At 40.9% G+C, this 18,577-nt stretch overlaps 2 protein-coding genes and 1 long non-coding RNA gene across 3 annotated transcripts in view; 2 read left to right on the forward strand and 1 right to left on the reverse strand.

Annotated features, from left to right (window-relative positions):
• PROS1 (protein S) overlaps positions 1 to 1,961 on the reverse strand; it is a gene marked incomplete at its 5' end in the record, with an annotated part of 31,721 nt that extends 29,760 nt beyond the window's left edge. The window contains one exon of the mRNA XM_082488317.1: positions 1,883 to 1,961. Within this exon, the coding sequence (XP_082344443.1) occupies positions 1,883 to 1,961 (79 nt within the window). The remainder of the gene's footprint in view (positions 1 to 1,882) is intronic.
• An 845-nt stretch (positions 1,962 to 2,806) lies between these two features.
• Positions 2,807 to 7,195, forward strand: LOC309683759. Its single transcript, XR_014270238.1, has 3 exons — positions 2,807 to 2,876; positions 5,023 to 5,075; positions 7,177 to 7,195. It is a non-coding gene; the product is annotated as an uncharacterized lncRNA (long non-coding RNA).
• Positions 7,196 to 7,252: 57 nt separating this feature from the next.
• ARL13B (ARF like GTPase 13B) overlaps positions 7,253 to 18,577 on the forward strand; it is a 43,925-nt gene continuing 32,600 nt past the window's right edge. Inside the window, exons 1-3 of the mRNA XM_082498303.1 lie at positions 7,253 to 7,348; positions 9,060 to 9,130; positions 12,386 to 12,635. Of these exons, the coding sequence (XP_082354429.1) occupies positions 7,290 to 7,348; positions 9,060 to 9,130; positions 12,386 to 12,635 (380 nt within the window). The 5' untranslated portion in view covers positions 7,253 to 7,289. The remainder of the gene's footprint in view (positions 7,349 to 9,059; positions 9,131 to 12,385; positions 12,636 to 18,577) is intronic.

Below are 18,577 nucleotides of genomic sequence, written 5' to 3' on the forward strand. Positions count from 1 at the left end.
ATGCACAGAATTAGCAGTGTATTTATTCAACTGTTTTTTCCTTACAAAAATTACAATAGAACTTTTATTAAAAAAAAATTAAAACCCTAATTGCTGCTCCTTCCAGTTTGATTACAGGAAACTCCAGCCCACTTCTGACCCTGCCAAAGCAATAGTTAACTCTTCATGAATGCATTGTGTTTCACTTGGTTATCACTGAAGCCTTATGGAATTCAACAGCCTTATGATTTCAGTAAGTGCTGTACAGACACTGTGTAGTGATTACTTATCAATCACCTATTTAGAAGTAATGCTACTAAAAAGACAAAAAAAAGGGGGGGGAGAGAATGAGATTAAATTGTTTCTTACAGCTGTTTTGTAGTGCAGATGCAACTATAAACCTGCCTTAAGTGGGCTAGTTAAACAGAGCTTAGAGCTGCTTACCCCAGTTGTGGAAAGCAGTTGTAGCCTATTAGTCCTCTCTCCTAGAATCTCAGAAGACCCGATAAACTGAATAAAAAGGACATGTGATGCCACTGTAGAAAGTGGCATCATCTGTTTGTACAGCTGTTATATTGCAATCAGCTCCATAATTCCAGTGACTAGAGTCTCCCAAAATGCTCACCAGTGACATGTTTTATGCAGCCAACAAAATAAAGCCAACCAACTGCTAACGTTTCCCTGTTCCTTCTCCAGCTTATCCAAAACGGGTTGGAACACTGGATGTTGGACCAAACACAGCTGTACTGAGACTAGCTGAGAGTCAACTTCCTTTATGGCTGTTAAATGGTACAAGCTGCATTATTAAGATCTTTCTGTTTTCTCCCTCCCCCCGCCCCATTCCATAAATCCCTGGCATTGTTCAGAGCCATGGATAGGAAACCAGACTACATGGACCACAGACATTTTGCATGAGTAGGACAACTTCTAATTTCCCACTGTTCATAAAAGAGAAAACTGACGAGGTATGCAGTAAGGAAGATAAATGGAACAGAAAACGTGATGAAAGGAGGAGGAAAGAACATTAAGAAATATTTATTAGAATATTTATTTTTAGGGCCTGCTCAGAAATGTTATAAAATGAACTTTCATCTTCCCACACTGTTCCCGTCATAGTCAGAAACCCTAGCATTCAAACAGAAGTTTGAATAGCAAACATTAGTTTTTTCTTCTACCTGTTTAATCATTAGTAAAACACGTCAGAAACTGGCTTACTCTGAGCTGCAATTCTGCCTGTTCCAGATACCTGTTGTCTTCTTTTAAGTACTATGCTCAAAGACTGTAGTGTCGAAGACCTAAGCTTTGATCTTCGTATTTATTTGTGACAGCAAGTAGTTCTTACCCAGGCTGATAGGTCTGAACTTATCAAGAGTCAGGGCTGCTTGACTGGACTCCACAATAATGCCACTCTCCTGAGACCATGATCTACCGACTATTTTTCTTCTAAGTGAATCAAGTGCTATTTGAAGGCACACTTTCCCCTGAACTCCAGAGCTGCGCTTTCGGCCGCAAACAGCTTTCGAGCCGCGACCAGACTCCCAGCTCAGCTGCCCCAACAGTGACGGCTGGCTTCCAGAAAGCAGCCGAAACCCAGGGGATGAAGGCGCCCCGCCACCGCGGCGGCTCAGTGGCACCTACCCGGTAAAGGCAGGAGGCGATACACCGGGCCGGCGGGGAGGGCGGCCCTTCGTACCGCCGCTGAGGCGGCCGCCTGCTGCACCCCCCTCCCCATTCCCACAGGGAACAGCGCCGGCCCCCCCCGGGCGGCAGTTCGCCCCCGGCCCCAAGGCGCCCCCCCGGCGCTGAGGGACGGGCGGTTGGGAGCGCGAGGGGCGTTAACGGACAGCGGCCTGCGCGCCCCGGCCCTCCTCGCCCCCCACACCTCCCGCCTTGCCTCACTCACAGGTCGCAGCCTCCGCGAGGGCGATGGCCACCGCCAGGCCTGTCAGCAGCGGCAGGCACCGCCTGCCCCGCGGTCTCATCGCTACCGGGGGGTGACCGGGACCAGGACCGGGACAGGGCACGGCGCCGTGACTGCGCGGCGGCTCCTCTGCGCGGCGGGGCCGGACGAGACTCTAGGGGCGGGAGGGAGGGGCAGCGGTGAGGCGAGGGAGGGGAGGCTGGGCCCTGTCCGGGCAGCGTTGCCCTGCGGGAGCGTCAGCAGGGTGCCGGGGGCAGCGCCGCCGGCGGTTCCAGCCTGACCCGCGGCCGGGCTGGGCAGCGCTGAGGGGCGGCCCCGGGGGCGGCGGCCGCAGCAGCCGGGCAAGCGGGGGTCCGTCGGCATCCTCCCCGGGCGCAAACCACGAAGGACCCCGCACCAGAGGGGCCGAGCGGTGACGACAGCGCCCGCCCAGCGGTGGGCATTATTGTAGGGTCGCGCCGTTGTTTACTTTCGGGCGGGGGGACCGGGGGCAGCGAGCTGTCCTCGCCCCCTTACAGCTGATTGGCTGATCCGCCGTGGGCACCGGGGAAACCGCCTGCTCCTATTGGTTAGCAACCCGCCTGCTCTCCCGCCCCTCTCCGCCCGAACGTCGGCATCGACTGCCTTCGCGCTCCGCTGCCGCTGATAAGTTTGTCCCCTCCCGGCGCCCGTTAGCGGTAACCAGGGGTTACCGGTCTGGTTACGCGTCCCCACTACCTCGGAGATCTCGGCTTCGACCAATGGGCGGCTTCGCGTGAGCGGGGCGCCGGGCACGTGACCTCTGGGGGGGCCGCCGGAGCCGAGCGGAGAACCGCCGCCTCCCTCCCTTTCTCCTTCCCCGCTCCCCGCTTTCGGCCGCGGCCTCCCGCCGCCCGGGGCAGCGCCGGGTCCCGCCGGCTGCCGCCGTGGCGGGGACAGTGTGCGTGGCGCGGAGCCGTTAGCGGCCTTATCGCCTCGCGCCTCCGCCGGGCGACCGGTGAGTGCCGCGGCGGGCGGCGGCGGCTCTGGGGGGCTACTGGCCACCGCGGTTACTGGTGTGAGGCGGCTGGTTGTGCGGCCCTGCCCGGCCGGGGCCTGTTTTTTTTCAGGAGCGGCGTGTGCGGTGGGAGAGGGGGGCGAGGCTGGCGGCTGCGGGGGCAGTCAGGGCTGAGGGGTGCTTTCTCCGGGTGCTCGCGTCTCCGGAGTAGGTCTGCCCTCGGCGGGGCTGGGGCGTCTCCCGGGCGGGCTGGCGGGTGGGGTCGCTGCGGTGGAGGGGGCCGCTCCGCCGGGGTCGGGTCGAGCGTCCTGCTGGGCTCTCGGCCGGCGGAGCTCGGGTCCAGTTTGTTCCAGCCCCGCTCCGGTGTCGTGGTAAAAACATCGGTGTGTGTCCGTAGTAGCAGCCTCGGGCTGTGGGTGTTTGGCGGCCGGTTTGTAAGTCTTTAAGCAATGCAAAGTCGATATTCCCCGTAATGTTGATTTAAAAAACAAAACAAAACAAACCCAAAATTACTCCCACAGTGGAAGAGACAAGCAAAGGAAACTTGCCTGAAGCAAACTCACTGGATTTTAGGGGTTCTTTTTGGAAACACAAGAAGTGTAGGAACATGGCTGGAAAGTGCAAAACTCGCTTGAACATCTAGTCATGTAGTAACTTTTAGTTGCAGAAGAACTGATGATCCTAGAGCTATTTCTCACAAACACTTGTATGCTTCAGTCTCAAGACATTACAATTGTTGCTTATACTTCCTGCACCTGTTAACTACACTGCAGTTCTGGCAGAGAGGATGCTGTTCAGGTTTTTGCTGAATATGCTTGCTTCTCTGTTCAGTCACTTGTTTTGCTGTTCAAAATATAATGCAATAGAACTAAAATACTGTGTTCTTACAATTATAATTCAAACAGGTCAAGCGACGAACATCATGGTAGAAAATTAAATAAACTTTATGGGGAGGGTCAGCTTTAAATGGTTTATTTAATTATGTTTTAAGGAAAGTGAGAGCTTGATATGACTGAAAAAAAAATTCTATACCATAAAAGCCTCTACCAAAGGCAGAACATTTAATGTAAACTCTGACAGTGAAAAGCGTAAAAGGTGCTTGTTTTGTACTTTGATATGGAAGTAAACTTATTCGTTCAATGACTTTGGATGTTGGACTTGCTGGTACCCAGTACTTTGGATCACATAACATACAGGCTGCTAAGTAGCTCTTGATCTAAATCTAGAGTGTAAAGACTTAATGCAGTTATTGTTCATGTTTTTCCTAGTCTCTGTAGTACTCTTTCTGTTCTCATACCTAAAAATGGGATTTTTGACATTCTTAGTCCTTTACGTTTGTGCTGACCTGCTAGCTAAATGATATACTAGCTTAACTACATGGTTTTACATATTTCTGAGTTTGTGGGCATGTTGATTTTGCTTCACCTCAACAAGCGTGAAGAGTTCAAGATGACAGATATAATATCTGGAACAACTGAATGTTGTTAATGCAACATATAAAATACATGTAGTATGTTCCATACATATTTCAGAGATCAATTGTTTTGTATATTGCTAGTTCAAGAAATGCAGTCTCTCCAAAATAGCATAAGATGTGATTTGCCTCCCTACCATAATTTTCTCAGCAGTGTTGAATGCCCTTTCTTTCTATAGTGGCATGTTTTAGACAGTTTATCTTATTTGCCACCTCTCACTCACGCCTCTTTGGGGTTTTGTTTTTAAATAAGATTCGTCTGCTATGACATAGTCGTCCTCTGCTCTTCACTCTTTAACAAGTTTTCTTCATCTCATGAATCCCATTTGAATGCTGTGGGCCATATCTGTGCTTTAGATCAATTTTGTTACAATTTGCAAAGCTAGAGAATCTGTATAATATGGGATGGGAATTATCCTGTGATGATGCGCAGGCACTGAAAATGTTACCCTTCTGTCAGTGCATTGTTCATTGAGTTGTTACATTTTGCTTTTCAGCAGATCTAGATGAAAATTTGTGTAGCTATGTTCTCAAAGTTAGCTTTGTTGGTACTTGCTTGTGGGATGAAGCACCATATTCTACTGCATGTGGGTTTTTTTGAGGTTTTTTGGATTCTTCAGAGCCCGATTTTAATACTTGTAATAGTTGTAATCATTTTGCTCTCCTTTTTAGGAACTTCTCTGTTCTTCACACACCAAGCTCTCCTGTGGAGAAGCCATTCTCAGGTACATTTGTATAACGGAATATAAATATTTAAAGAGTATCTGTTGTCTCTGCTCTGGAAGAAATCTGACCTGGTTCTGACATTGAATGATGGCAGATCCACACAAAGCCATCCTTGAATGCAGCAGCTTCATAAGATCAGGAGTTGTTTTCAGTTCTTACCTGTATAAATTATCTAAATCATAATAGTTTATTAGGGAAAAAATATGTTTGTTAGGGATAGTTCCTCAATTTTTTTCCCCACTTTCATTGTTCTAGATTGGGAAGATGACAACTTTGGAAAGTTATTGTATTTAATTATTCAATTTTCTGCATCATTTGAAATTACCTTAGCTTGAGGTTATTTATAATTTAAAATATGAAAGGAATTTCTTTAGTAGTTTGTGGGGTTTTGTTGTTTGTTGTTTTTTTTTTTTTTTTTAAAGGAATTTTGAGAAACAAGCTTTAGAAAACTTGCTGTGGTAATTCAAAGTGTCACTGTTCTCAGTTAATATGCTTGTGGAGGCAAGTTAGCAGTACGGAATATCTGTCTACATCTCAGCTGCTCTGATATGAATCCAGTTGCTTTTTTTTAGCTTAAGCTGCTGATCAAAATGGGAGCTAAGGTGATATGAGCCTATGAGCTGAGGTGATAGTGCGTATTCCTTCTGCAAGGTTTGTGATAATCTCTGGAGGACAGATTGGTATGTCATTAACTGCCATCCCCTGTCCCATGACATGTGCATGGATATTATTCTCCTATTCCATAGCCCCCCTACTCCCATGCCCCTTCCCCAGATAAGAACCATGGATGACTTGGGACCCATCTCTGGAAGTGGTCTCTCAGTGCAGGGGAAGTGGCACATTGGATAGTTGGGTGCCAAGACCCATTGAGTTGGGTCACCGCCACACTCACCTGGTTCCTCACATGGCTCATCTTCCTTTGGTTCAAGTGGTTACTGCTGTACTGTTCCTGTAATGTACAACTCAAACCATGGGTTATTTTCCCCTGAGTTTAAATGTCCTTGAAATACATGCTGGATTTCCTCATCCTTCCACATTACCCACCAAGTGCACTTGGGACCTTGAGCAAAGACAATCCCACGAATAGCTTTGCCTTTTCCCAGGGGAGGCAAAACCCACACTACCTTTCCCAACCACTAACAAGCACTGGACTTTAATATGCAGTAGAGTAATCAAGCTCAGTGACCAGCACAGGAGCTGGCCAGTTGACAACTATAATGTGCTCAGATCAAACCTGTCGTTATCTTAAGTCACACATTGGGCACCAAGATGGACTGTGGTGGGTTGACCCTGGCCAACAGCTAAAGATGCACCCAGTGACTTGCTGGATGGGGAGAAGATAGAAGATGACTTGTGGATAGAGATAATGGCACTTGAATAGGGAAAGCAGAAGCTGCATGCTCAAGTAGAGTAAAACAGAATTCAATCACTACTTCCCATCAGTGGACAGATGCATCAGAAAGAGAAATATTCTCCTGCTTGAAGAGTAGAAAGTGGGCTTGCAAAATGATGAAAGTACTTGATACTTCTGTTTAATTTAGTGACGATTACTAGATATTAAGTTGCCAATTCCTCAAAGCACTCACTACCACACCAATTTTCCTTGTTGTGGGATCTTTTTGTGTAAAAGAAATTGACAGTTAAATGAATATACTTAACAGGTAGGACGTTGTTTGCTTTTAGTGTCTTATCCTTTTATGTTCTCACAAGCCTTACTCAAGCTTGAAATTGGTCCTTATTTTCTGTCAGTCAGCAGAGCTGTGGGATATGTTAGCAAGGCAAGCACTGGAATTTCATAGCTTGGTGTGTCTTACTGCTCTAACTTGCAGGTTTCCTTAAGTGCAGTGGTCTTGCATTATGTTTTTATATGAGTACTGTGTTGTTGCTGCCCAGATATGTAAAATGGGGGCAGATGAAGTGTGAGAGGATGGAAGAGTGAAAGATGTAATGAGACTGTCATGGGGCTGACTGAATGTGACAACTCCAAGTAGACAGGCTGCTGCTAAGGAAATGGCTTGCCTTGGTTATACATAGGGGCTAACTATGCATTTCCTCTTTTTAACTATGTTTTTTTTTTTTTTTTCTCCTCCTTGCTATCAGTGATAAGACAACATCTGGGCCTCTGCAGTTTCTCTCCTGGTCTTCTTGGGTTGTTCTGGCCTGTCCCCATTGTTTCTGTAGCTTTCGTGGCTCTGGATGGCTAGTGAAGAGGGATGTTCAGTCTAATGGCCAATTGCTGCAGCTGGTTAAAACGGTGGCAGGAACCTATCAGGTAAACATGTGAAAGTATTTTACGTTTCTGTGCTGACCTTCCCAAATTGTATTTCATGTCCTCTCACCTATGTTTTACTTTATCTGTTGTATAATGTTGTTTTGTGTTTTTTAATTACGAGACAAAATCAATCATGATTTTCTTCAAGAGAGAATCAATACATCTTCTGAACTTAAAAATGAAATGTTAATCATCTCTAATTCAGGTGCTTTGTTTCTGACTTGAGGAAAGTATAAAGTTCAAAATATAGTCTTTTGCATACTGTTTCCTCAAGCTGAGCAATATGGGGTGATGCTAGAATGTTTATGTAAAGTTTATTTGGGTTTTATCTAATTGATTTAGTTTCTGCATTTTGAGATTCTGAGCTGTAATGTGTTAAAACACTTTGTTGTCAACAGTAGACTGTAGCCCTAGTGTTTCTTACTCTTATCTAAGTATCGTAATACTACATTTTGTGGGTAGCCTGGTGATCCATTTTTGCTTATGGAATTCTACTGTTCTTGTTTGTTTCTTTTACTTTTACTTTGACATCCTGTGTCCTTTTCCCTCCAATTAGCAGAGATGCACAGATAGTGCATAGTTTGTTTCAAACTGTTTACAAACTATGAGGAAGGGAAATAAAGGGTACACCACACTTATTTATACTTCACAGTCATGTAAGAGGATTTGCTTTTTTTCTTCAGTGCTACATAGTTCAGGTTTTACAGAAGATGCTGCTGTTCAGAGAATTATATCAGATTGAATAGCTTTCTGACACTACCAATATATTATAGACAATTGTGAGTTTATAAATGTTAATGGCTGTTCTGGTTTTAGCTTACTTTTGAAATATAATTCCTGTGATCCTACTGTTCATTTTTAGGCTCTTTTCTCAGATCTTTTTGGGTCTTCTGAAAGAACTTGCATAAATTATACTTCATGTATGATGCTGTTATAGTTTTAAGTCTGGAAATAACAATGTTTTTAGTATACCTTTACTTAAAGGGACATGAAATTGAGCAAATTCCTTTGACTCCTCTGAGTCTTTGTGAATAGGTAGAACAATTGAAGTATATACATGGATATGTTTTTCTTATTGCTTTCCGTAAAATCCTGTTCTGGTATAAATTCTAACCTGTATGCCAGTTTGCTAATATATTGTACATACTCAACACCACTGTCTGCACATTTACAGTCTAGATTGCTTCTGCTTGAAACAAAGGCATGATGAGTACCAGGGCCACTTATTTCCAGTCTACACAAGTGTTGTATACTGTGTAGTGTTGTTCAGATGCACTGGTTGAGACAGAAATAAAATTCTAGTGTAGGCACAACTTTGAGGCAGAGAGACGGTAAAAATACAGGCGAATAGAAATGAAATTACAGAAATTGTTGAAGAGGCCATGACCACACCAAAAAAAAGGATAAAATTTACAGTACCGTGAAATTAAATTTCAGCAGGCAAATACGAGCTGAAAGCAAAATCATTGTCTCATGGAATTTACAGCACAATATTAGACTTCTTATTTCATACCTTGTTCTGCTGTTCTGTCTAATCAGATGGTTTGACATATTGAACACAATTGTAACAATGCCTGCTACTTGGTTTTTTTAAACCTATTCTTTCTACTACTTCATGGTAAAGTTGCTATGCATGTATTAAAAAACGTAATAAGTGATGTCTAGCTAGAGGAAAAAAATATTTGAATTTTTTTTTTTTCTCCTTATGGAGGAAGGTGACACTAATAATGGTGGGTCTTGATAACGCTGGTAAAACTGCTACAGTCCGAGGAATTCAAGGAGGTAAGCAATTATTATTTTTTTTTATCATCTACATGGAGCATTGAAAGAGATAATATAATTACTAATTTTCCATCATTTTAATCTAAAAATATTGCTTCATCTCTTAATTTATCTCTCCCTCCCATATTGTTGAAAGAAAATTTTGGTGATTTTACCACCAAAAGTGGTACAAGTGTGCTTGCCAAAGTGACCATGTCACAGGCCCCATTGTGTAAAGACCTGCAGGTGAGAGAAAAATTAAGGGGTCTTACCTTTGAAACATGAAGATCCTCTTTTTTGATATCTAGCAAGTCATGCTAGGGTGACTAAAAAGTAGGTGCTCCTGGTCATATGCTTTATGCTCAGGAGAAGCCGCAGGGCAAGCTCCGTGTTTGCTCATTGGCCACTGCACTTATCATGATGTTGAGCTCAAGTAGACCAAATCAGTGGTAGTTCAACAAAGTTGCTACCATTGTGCTACATGTTTTTCAAGGGTAATAGTATGGCATAGAGGCAAGGTAGATAGTATGGAGAGAGCTGCCTCTTAAGACATTGGACCATGCAGCATTAGAAACCTTAGTCCACTAAGACAGAAAAAATTAGTCTATAGAGGTGTCTAATTATATTGGAAACACCAAGACCAAATGTTCAGACTACCTTGATGCTTATGTGCCTTGAGTTGACCACTGCATTGTTAACCGTGCAAAATGCTAAATTGCAACAAAATCTGTTCTGGGTTCTTGTTTAAATTTCATGACCATCATAGAGTATTTTTGGACTAGTGAAAGGTTTTTCAAATTGTTCAATAAATAGCTGAAGGAACATTGTAACTACAAGCAAGCTGTCTGTCTCCACCAGTTGCTTTAAGTGAAAGAAAGTACAGGACAGAAACTCTGAAGGCTGTAGGCCACATTCTAATTAATAATTACTTTTGAATTAATGCAATGATACAAAATATTCTAGTTAATGATGTGTTTTACCTTCTAGTATACATAAGAGAAATGAATGGACCTGATTTATTTTTTTCCTGCATGCGCTGAAGTTACTTTCAGGTGACCATCCAGTAACACACATACATGAGTAAACTATATTAAAATCAATGTTGTAAGCGTGTATAATGAGGAAAAGGTCCAAAAGAAGGAAATTGCATGTGTATGTATATAACATAAAGGATGGTTCTAGTGATATATATTTTATATTATTATTTATTACTAGAAAAGCACTAGCATTTTTCTAGGCACTTACTTCTGTAAGACACCACTTGATTTTGGAGGGTACTTAGCATCATCCAGTGCCACAGGCAAGCAGGATACAACTTGAGACAAAACTTGTGCTTATGAAAACAAAAATTCTCTATGTGGTCCGTCCGTGTCCTCCCCGCCCCCTTGTTGGATTGTCTTTCTAAATAATTTTCATCTTGCATAATAACAAGAGTGTACTTAGTAGTGTTTTGGAAGACTTGGAGGCTCCACCTTGACTTTCTGTTTACGCACGTTATGTAAGTTCACAAACTTGCTAATGTGAATAAACCTATGAATATTCTCTCATTTATATTCCTGAATCTTTGCCCTGAGAACATGGATGCTTCATTATTTAGCCTTCCATTCTGTTTCAAAATCAACTTTAATGCCTTTATGAGCTAAATGTGACAATTATTTCTAAAAGTCCTTTTTTTTTTCTGGGAAAAAGATGGGATAAAGATGGGTATTTCTGAAGGGAAACTCCAGGAAAAGATAGTTCTTACTTCTGTGACTGTTTCCCAGGGCTTGACTAGTGCTTGCCTTAGAAAGCGCTTTTTTTTTCCTTAACAGGGTTTGCAGAGATTATAACCTTCAGTTAGTCTTCACGGTATTTTCAGCCATGCACCAGTGATAGAGCCTGTAGGAGGAGACTGCAGTTATGATTGCTGGGTTTTAGCAGAAACCAAATATATTTCAGTTCTGAGGACTCTTAAACCTGGGAAAATCAGCATGGTCACCTAAGTCATATTTGCAAAATGAGTCTGCAGTTTGTATGGCAGAGCCTGTTTATATATTGAAGAGTGTTTATTATTGGAGACCTCTCTGTAAAATAGGAGCAGACGTTTCAGCAATATCCCTTTACAGTCAGCACTATCAATAACTTTCACTCTTAACCAACCCTCGTGTTCACATTGGTTTCTCTTGTAAGATCACATACTTAACTTAGTGCAAAACGTTCTTCAAAATAAAGCCTGCTGAGTTTTGAAGCTGTAGTTTTTCACATTTCAGGGTCCCAGACCATTCTTTTGCTGGAGTCCTGGCTTACACTGTTCTGGCCAAGGGGTCAGTTCTGAATCCCCATCTGGGCTGTGTGTGAGGGATTCTCTCAAAAAAGGAACATGGTAGCAGAAGGCTGGTGGTGATTTAACTTCTGCACTGCTCTTCAGAGCTCAGTGCTTTTGACCACACCTTCATTTCTTCCTCTCAAGAAGCTGAATTTTATGTATGTTTCTCCTGCCTCGTGCTACCAGGCTACATAATAGTTGCAGAGGTCCAATTAACTGACCCCTGCAGAGACAACTTAGTGGTGTGAGGCAAGTACAGGTGTTCTTTGCCCTCCAGAAAGGGAGAGAGCAAGCAAAAGTATTAAATACAAAGCTATAGTTTTTTGGAATATTGCATGGCAATCTGAAAACCAGAAAATAAAAATAAACAAACAAAGGCCAAAACTTTATCTTGAATAAAGGGAATCAAGTAGTTTACATCTCAGGAGAACCTGGTTTCAGTCACTTCATTTCAGCCCATGGTTTGAACTTTTGAAGCTGTTTTGGCAATCATGAGGGATAAAGAATAAATTTGGCAGAGGATAAGGCTTCTCAGGTCATAATGCATTAACTGTTTTGTTTGTTTTCCTTCTCAAACTTGGATTAACATGGTACAAATGTTGTATAACTGTTCAGATGGGAGCATTGGTGGTGAGGGGGGAAGTAAAAACTGCAATACACTGAACACCACCACAATTTAAATGCTAAGTATTAAAATTTGCATTTTGAGCTTTTTTTTTTTTTGGTGCTCTTATCTAAATTAATGTGAAGTAAGTGGTTGAGAGCCCAGTGCGTTAATTTGAAATTACCCGAGGAGAGGGAAAATCTTGACTTAAAAAAATACGTGGTTAGCAATATGGTGTCACTTCACAGGGAGGGTTTGCTCCATGTTGTTAAGATATGAATTTTGCTATACAAATCACTATGTAAAATCCTTCTTAAATATCTAAAGACACTTTTTACTGAAGGCTTTCTTCTTTGAACTCTGACAGAGTCTCCTGAAGACGTGGCTCCAACAGTTGGGTTTTCCAAGATTGACCTTAAACAGGGACGCTTTGAAGTCACCATATTTGATTTAGGAGGTGGAAAACGAATTCGAAATATCTGGAGAAATTACTATGCAGAGTCCTATGGTGTAATATTTGTTGTGGATTCCAGTGACATTGCAAGAATGGAAGAAACAAAGCAAGCCATGATAGAGGTTTTAAACAGCCCTAAGATATCAGGAAAACCCGTGTTAGTGTAAGTAATGTTAATAAATGTTTTCATAATAATCTGTAATTTTGTAAATTTTGACCTTCAATATACCTTCCAAAGAAGTATTTATGTATAGTATGAAGTACACTAATACTACTGTAACTTTAGTGCTAAGCAATATTACAATTAGTTTTACAGTATTTCTGAAATATTTTATTTATGCTGATCTTAGTATCATACTAGGGAACAAAGCCTTCTCTTTCTTCTCTCCTTCTTTCCCTCTTGAGTTGTACATGGTGATATACAGAGTCCATTCAGTGCGTATGACATTAGATTTTATTTAGTCCTTCTTGGGGATATTTATTTCTCTTCTTTTATCTTTCATTAGCAGTAGAAAATAATAAGTTGTTTGTTTTTTTTTTTATTTTAAACTCTTTAAAACTCTAATATTACTTGAAATGGTACGATAGGTTAAAGGCTTTGCAAGTTTAACATGGCAACATGGTGTAAAAATATTGTTACTATTTAGGCCTACATCAATTACTTAAATTGTGAATGGTTCATTATATGCTGTGATACCGGTAATCTCTCAGTAATAAATATCTTGTTCACTTAACACATGGTGGTGCTGCTGATACATGATCAGCAAAATCTCATTAAAGAAGGCTTGCATTAATAGTATTTGCATGTGCTTTTGTTTCAGTCCCTGTGTTTTAATTAAAACAAAAAAAAAAAAGAATTTAAGTTTCAAAAGGTCTGGAGACATTCTTTCACAGAACAGATAGATTCACAAACTTCTCTGCTTGAAAACTAGGTTTTGTAAAATACTGGAAATAGCATATTTTATGAAATTCAGCCACACAAAAGGTCTTTGAGGACAAATACCCTTTTGAAATTACAAAATAAACTATGAAGGTTTAAAATGGTTTATCAGGACAATATCTTTGGTGGGCATAAGACCTCCATAATGCAGGAATTGCACAACATTTCTGTGATCTAAAGAACCTGTAAAGCTAAGAGGAGAGGCCTCTTGCTTTTTAAGTAGTGATGATCTGGTGGTTTGAGGAGGAAACTGGCTAATCGGTTTTGATCAAGTGTAGTGTAGTTCAGCAAGCTAATAGTGTATATGTTGAAAAATAGATTAGATTTTATCTTCCATTGCTATCTGAATGTTACTAGTACAGGGAAGGCAAACTATCTTAATGCATTTAATTTAACACAAATCTGTTCTGAAAATGCAACTGTGACAGTTGACAACTGTACGGTGCTTCTAAATGAATATAACTTTAGGGTTTTTTTTTTTTTTGTAGACATCTCTATGCCCTGATCCTGTAATAGAGTTTATTTGGCTGTATCTGCAGAAAGCCCACTCATTTTCCTGCTTTTCGATCCATGTCAGTAGCTAATCAGAAGGCAGAATGTATTAACTGAGTCTAATGGTGACTAAGTTTGTTTGATGTTATTTCCTTCTAATTGATTGAGCCTCAAGCCTTTGAACAGAACTTGCTCTTGCAGTGTCCCGGTTCTGTGGAGGGATCCAGTAGTTCTTTGTTTTATGCTCCCTACATGAGCCTGCATCTCGAGTTACAAATTCTTTCCTAAATTGTCTTTGTTTTCTGTTTGGTGTCTCTGTTCATGGCATAGCTATGCTACTCTTGGCATTTTCAAATCACATAAATCCTAGAATTTGCTTCAAATACTGGAACGCTTGTTATGTTGTGGAGCAGGAGGGCTTGGTCAGTAAGCACTAGTGTTTATGGTATGGAAGTAGAGTGCTTAGCAAATGAGATTAAACTGGACCCATGCATCTGCTCTTCCCTGAAGATGCCTTTGGTGGGAGATGCAAACCCCCATCACTCATACTTGCCAAGTATGAGTTCTGTGGCATAATATTTTTTCCCTGAAGTCCCGAAAACTAAAAAATATATCAAGAGCAGAATAAAGGAAACAGCAGATTTCCAAATTTGTGATGAAAGTTAGCCTTTTTTACTATTTCCTCCTTCTAGCAATGTTCAGCTTTTGTTATGGTTGGGTTTTTTGTTTGTTTTTTAATAATGAGATATTTGGTATCCACATAGCAGTAAATTCCCTAACATCTCTCTAAGTTTCTAATTAGTGCATTTTAGTCTGTGCATGTATGTGTGAAGGCCAGTATTTACTGAAAACTATAATGACCTCTGAGTATTAAATCCAGGAAAGTTGAAGTTTACTTTAAGTAATTCCCTTTTCTCCCATGCTCTTGCAGTGCAGAGCGCAATCTATTTCTCTTTTCATAGAATATTGTTATAATTTCATGCCAGAAGAGAGAGACTCCTCTATGATTTCTACACTCCGCAAATGTGTCTCTGGTCTGGACTACTGCTTTCCTCCAGCACATGAAATAAACAAGGAGAACCAGAAAAGCGCGTGTAATTTGCTTATTCTCTGCTGTCTGTAGGCACACAGACTTCTCTGCTATGTTACTTGTATGCTTAAATACAAAGCACTTATTTATTGATGTTTTATTAATTACCAATTATAATCTTAAAAACTAATGAAAAAACCGAAACTCTAAAGAAAAGAAAGGAGTGAGCTATAACTTCAAAGTGTGTGTGTGCTAAAGAATGATGAAAGAGGTATTGGTGACCTGATCAGAATGAAACAATTGAAATGTTAATGCTGGATATTCATGTTTCTTTTTAAGCATAGATTGAACTGATGCACCAAAATTTCCATAGTCAGCACTGAATTTTAGTCTAATGTTATTTACCCTAACTTGTGCTATATGCAGTATCTTGTACAATGAAATATGTATCTAAGCATGCTGGCTGTAATATTGGATGCAAGTCCATTCTGAATTTTGAAGGCAGCAGCAGAAGTTGCTGTATATGTAGGATCAGGTGTATCATTGTGTGTACCTAGTGTCTGCTTCTCTTTGAAATAACCTGCATGTTATGCCTTTTTTTTTTTCCTTTTTTCCTTTTTTTTTTTCTTTTTTTGGTGCACTTCTGGTAGATAATAATCAAAAAGACAGAATTACTTTTTTCTTTTGCATTTATGGACTTTCATCTGTGTGGACAAACTAGCTTGCCAGTTGCACTGGGGAAAAATAAAATCTTCATGACTGGTAGCTAAGATAGACCTTTGAAATAAACCATTGCTCATCAGGCAATTAAATTCATGTATTTGTAAAGGAACATTCCAGTTAGGTTATCAGTTTCATATTTGTGGCTGTGCTTTGTAATATTTTTATTATTAGTTAATAAAACTTGGAAAGAAGTGATACTGAAGTGGTAGCAATGGTAAGGAGGTGGGAATTTGCCTCTGGACAAGAATTCTGATCTGTCGGAGTTCTCTTCTTAATCTGCCTTTATACCATGGACTACCTCAGCATATATAAAATAAAACTTGAAACAGAAATTGCATTCCTTGTTAGGTAAAGTAATGCTTATAGAACCTTCATCCTTTTTTACTTGTAGAGTTCCTAGTGTTCAGAACATTGGGATTTGGATTAAGAGTCCTGTTGTTGAATGCTTTTAGAAAATTGATTGATAATAATTCCAAGAGGAAATAAAATGCAAACTGTATAACTCCTTACTAATGAAAAAACACCTTCCCTAATATGTTCACCTCTTCTTACCTACTCTCTCTCTCTGGTTCCTGAAGTTTTACTCTTCCTCCTTCTCTTCACTTCCTCTATTCAGTGTTTCCTCTCTGGCTTGGTAAGCACAGGCTGTGTCTGTTTGTAGTGCAACAAGCAAAGTACTTGGCTGTCTGTTGCCTTTTGAGAATAGGTGAATTGAATGAATTAAAACTAGTTTTGGTCTCTTTTCTACCCACATAAATTTAATATAGGTCAGCGGTACTGACATTGTACAGGTCAGCTCTTACTGTGCATTATAGGAGCTAACTGTCCTTGTAAAAATGGTCTAAAAAAAAGTAGTGGGGTAAACCCCCCTCTTTTTTTTTTTTTTTTTTTTTTTTTTTTTTTACTCCAGTGAGCAAATTTTGTTGTCATGTAATGGGTAAAATATATGTTGAATCATGAAGTTCCTGTATCTAAATATGTCTCTCCTTTTTATCTTTAAAGATTTAAAAAAGAAAATAACACATCCTAATTTAGATAACTGTATGTTTCTTCCTGTAAAAAGATAATGGTGTCTATAAGTATGAGGTCTGGTTCGTTACAGTGCAAACATCTCTGATAGTAACACTTAAATAAGAGTATTCTCCAGTTGTTTGCTGTTACATGATGGCAGGTTTATCTACTGCTCCACTGTGGAGTTGGAGTTGTAAAAAAAAAAAAAAACAAACAAAAAAAAAAACCCACCAAACAAAAAAACCCAAACCCTCGCACACAAAACAACCCAGGAATAGGAACAAACTTCGACAGTGATACACTTAATGGTTGCCGGGAAAAGCTTGGGAGTCTTTGATACACAGGCCTTAATGAAAGTAGAGAACTTAAACATTTTTTTTTCCATTTTGAACAGCACAGTAATTATGTGATTTGTCTACACTGAGAGATTTAGTCATTCACTTGCTCCCATCTCCCCCCACCCCTCTTTTTTTGTTGTTGTTGTTTGGGTGCTGTCACCACAATAAGCCACACTGTGCATGTGGTAGCTGGTTCACTTATTTCTTCTTATAGAGCAACAGTTTCATGTCCTCCCTTTTCTTGAGAGGACATGTCTATAACACTGTAGTTTGGTCAGATAGGGTGTAGACCATACCAGCTTCAGCTCCTACTAATGGGGACAGGTCTCCAACAGTGCATCAGCAGGTCTTGCACACTACGTGCCCTCATACTATATCCCAAAACTTTAAGCATATGATAATCAGTATGAACAAATCTTTTATGGGATGCATCACACTCATCATTATTTTAGACATGTTGAATTAAAAATAAAATAATTTTACATGTGTAAGTGTTAAAGCCAGAGAGATGTCACATGCAGCCCAAGAGACTGGGGTCAGGTGCTGTAGTGTGGATGTGACCAGTCTGGGCCAGAAGGGAATCTGCAAAAGCTCTTCACTCCAGACAGCGTACAGGGGTGCCAGTCCATGCCGCTTTATCCAGGGCCAGAGCTTGTTTTCTGACACTGTCCACAAAGACAGTATAGTTATTCATCACCCAGGTGAGCAACTAAGTTAATGTGTGTATTTGGAAGAAGAGGGGGAGGAGAGGTGGCAGAGCAGTTTTGGTTATGGTGCCCAGCTAGGACTGTGGGGTGTGCAAGTATAGGGAGGTGTGCAAATGAGGCCCTCAATTCTTTATGAAACATGTGGAAAATTGTCCACAACAAATACTTTAAAATCTTTCCAGTAGAAGACTAGGTCCTAGGCTCTTGAAAAAGGTGTGTGTTCTATCCTGGGAAAAGTCACTTTTTTCATTAAAGTTAAAAATATGGTGCTTTTTAAATGCCAGCTTTTTCCAGTAAATATGCTATTTCTATTATTTCTTTGAGCAGCAGAACATTTACCCAGAATGTTTTTCCTATTTTGTTTTTCATCTGTCAAAACAAGCAACAGTCCTTTCTGAAAAGCACAATTTGTGTCACTGCATGTCTTAGATGTCTTTTGTTCATAATCAACTTTATACTGTGAGTAGTGCTGGCAGGATACTGCCATGAATTATCATGGGTAGATGGGTCTCATTTAGCAATGAAGAACAGGATCCATTACTAAAGTTTGAGATGCAGGCTTCATGACGGAGAAAAGTAGAATTGGAGTCACTGGCCCGCTCTTCCTTTTGGCATATTTTCTTCCATCCCAATCTATTGTATTATGGTATGCCCTAATCCTATAGTACATGTACACATGTGGCAACTCTGCTTTTTGCTGGTGTAAGAAGACACACTGATGAGAGAAGAAAAGTAAAGGGGAAGACAACTCTTGCTCCTCATCCTTTCTGATAAAGGAATGGATAGTGAGCCTGAGCACTACTTAGGGAGAAGTGTAGCTCCAATAACCTAGAAAGAGGACAGGCTGAATTGTGCAATGTGGGC

This window comes from Vanellus vanellus (genome assembly GCF_965231255.1).
Source record: "Vanellus vanellus genome assembly, chromosome: 1".
NCBI lineage: Eukaryota > Metazoa > Chordata > Aves > Charadriiformes > Charadriidae > Vanellus > Vanellus vanellus.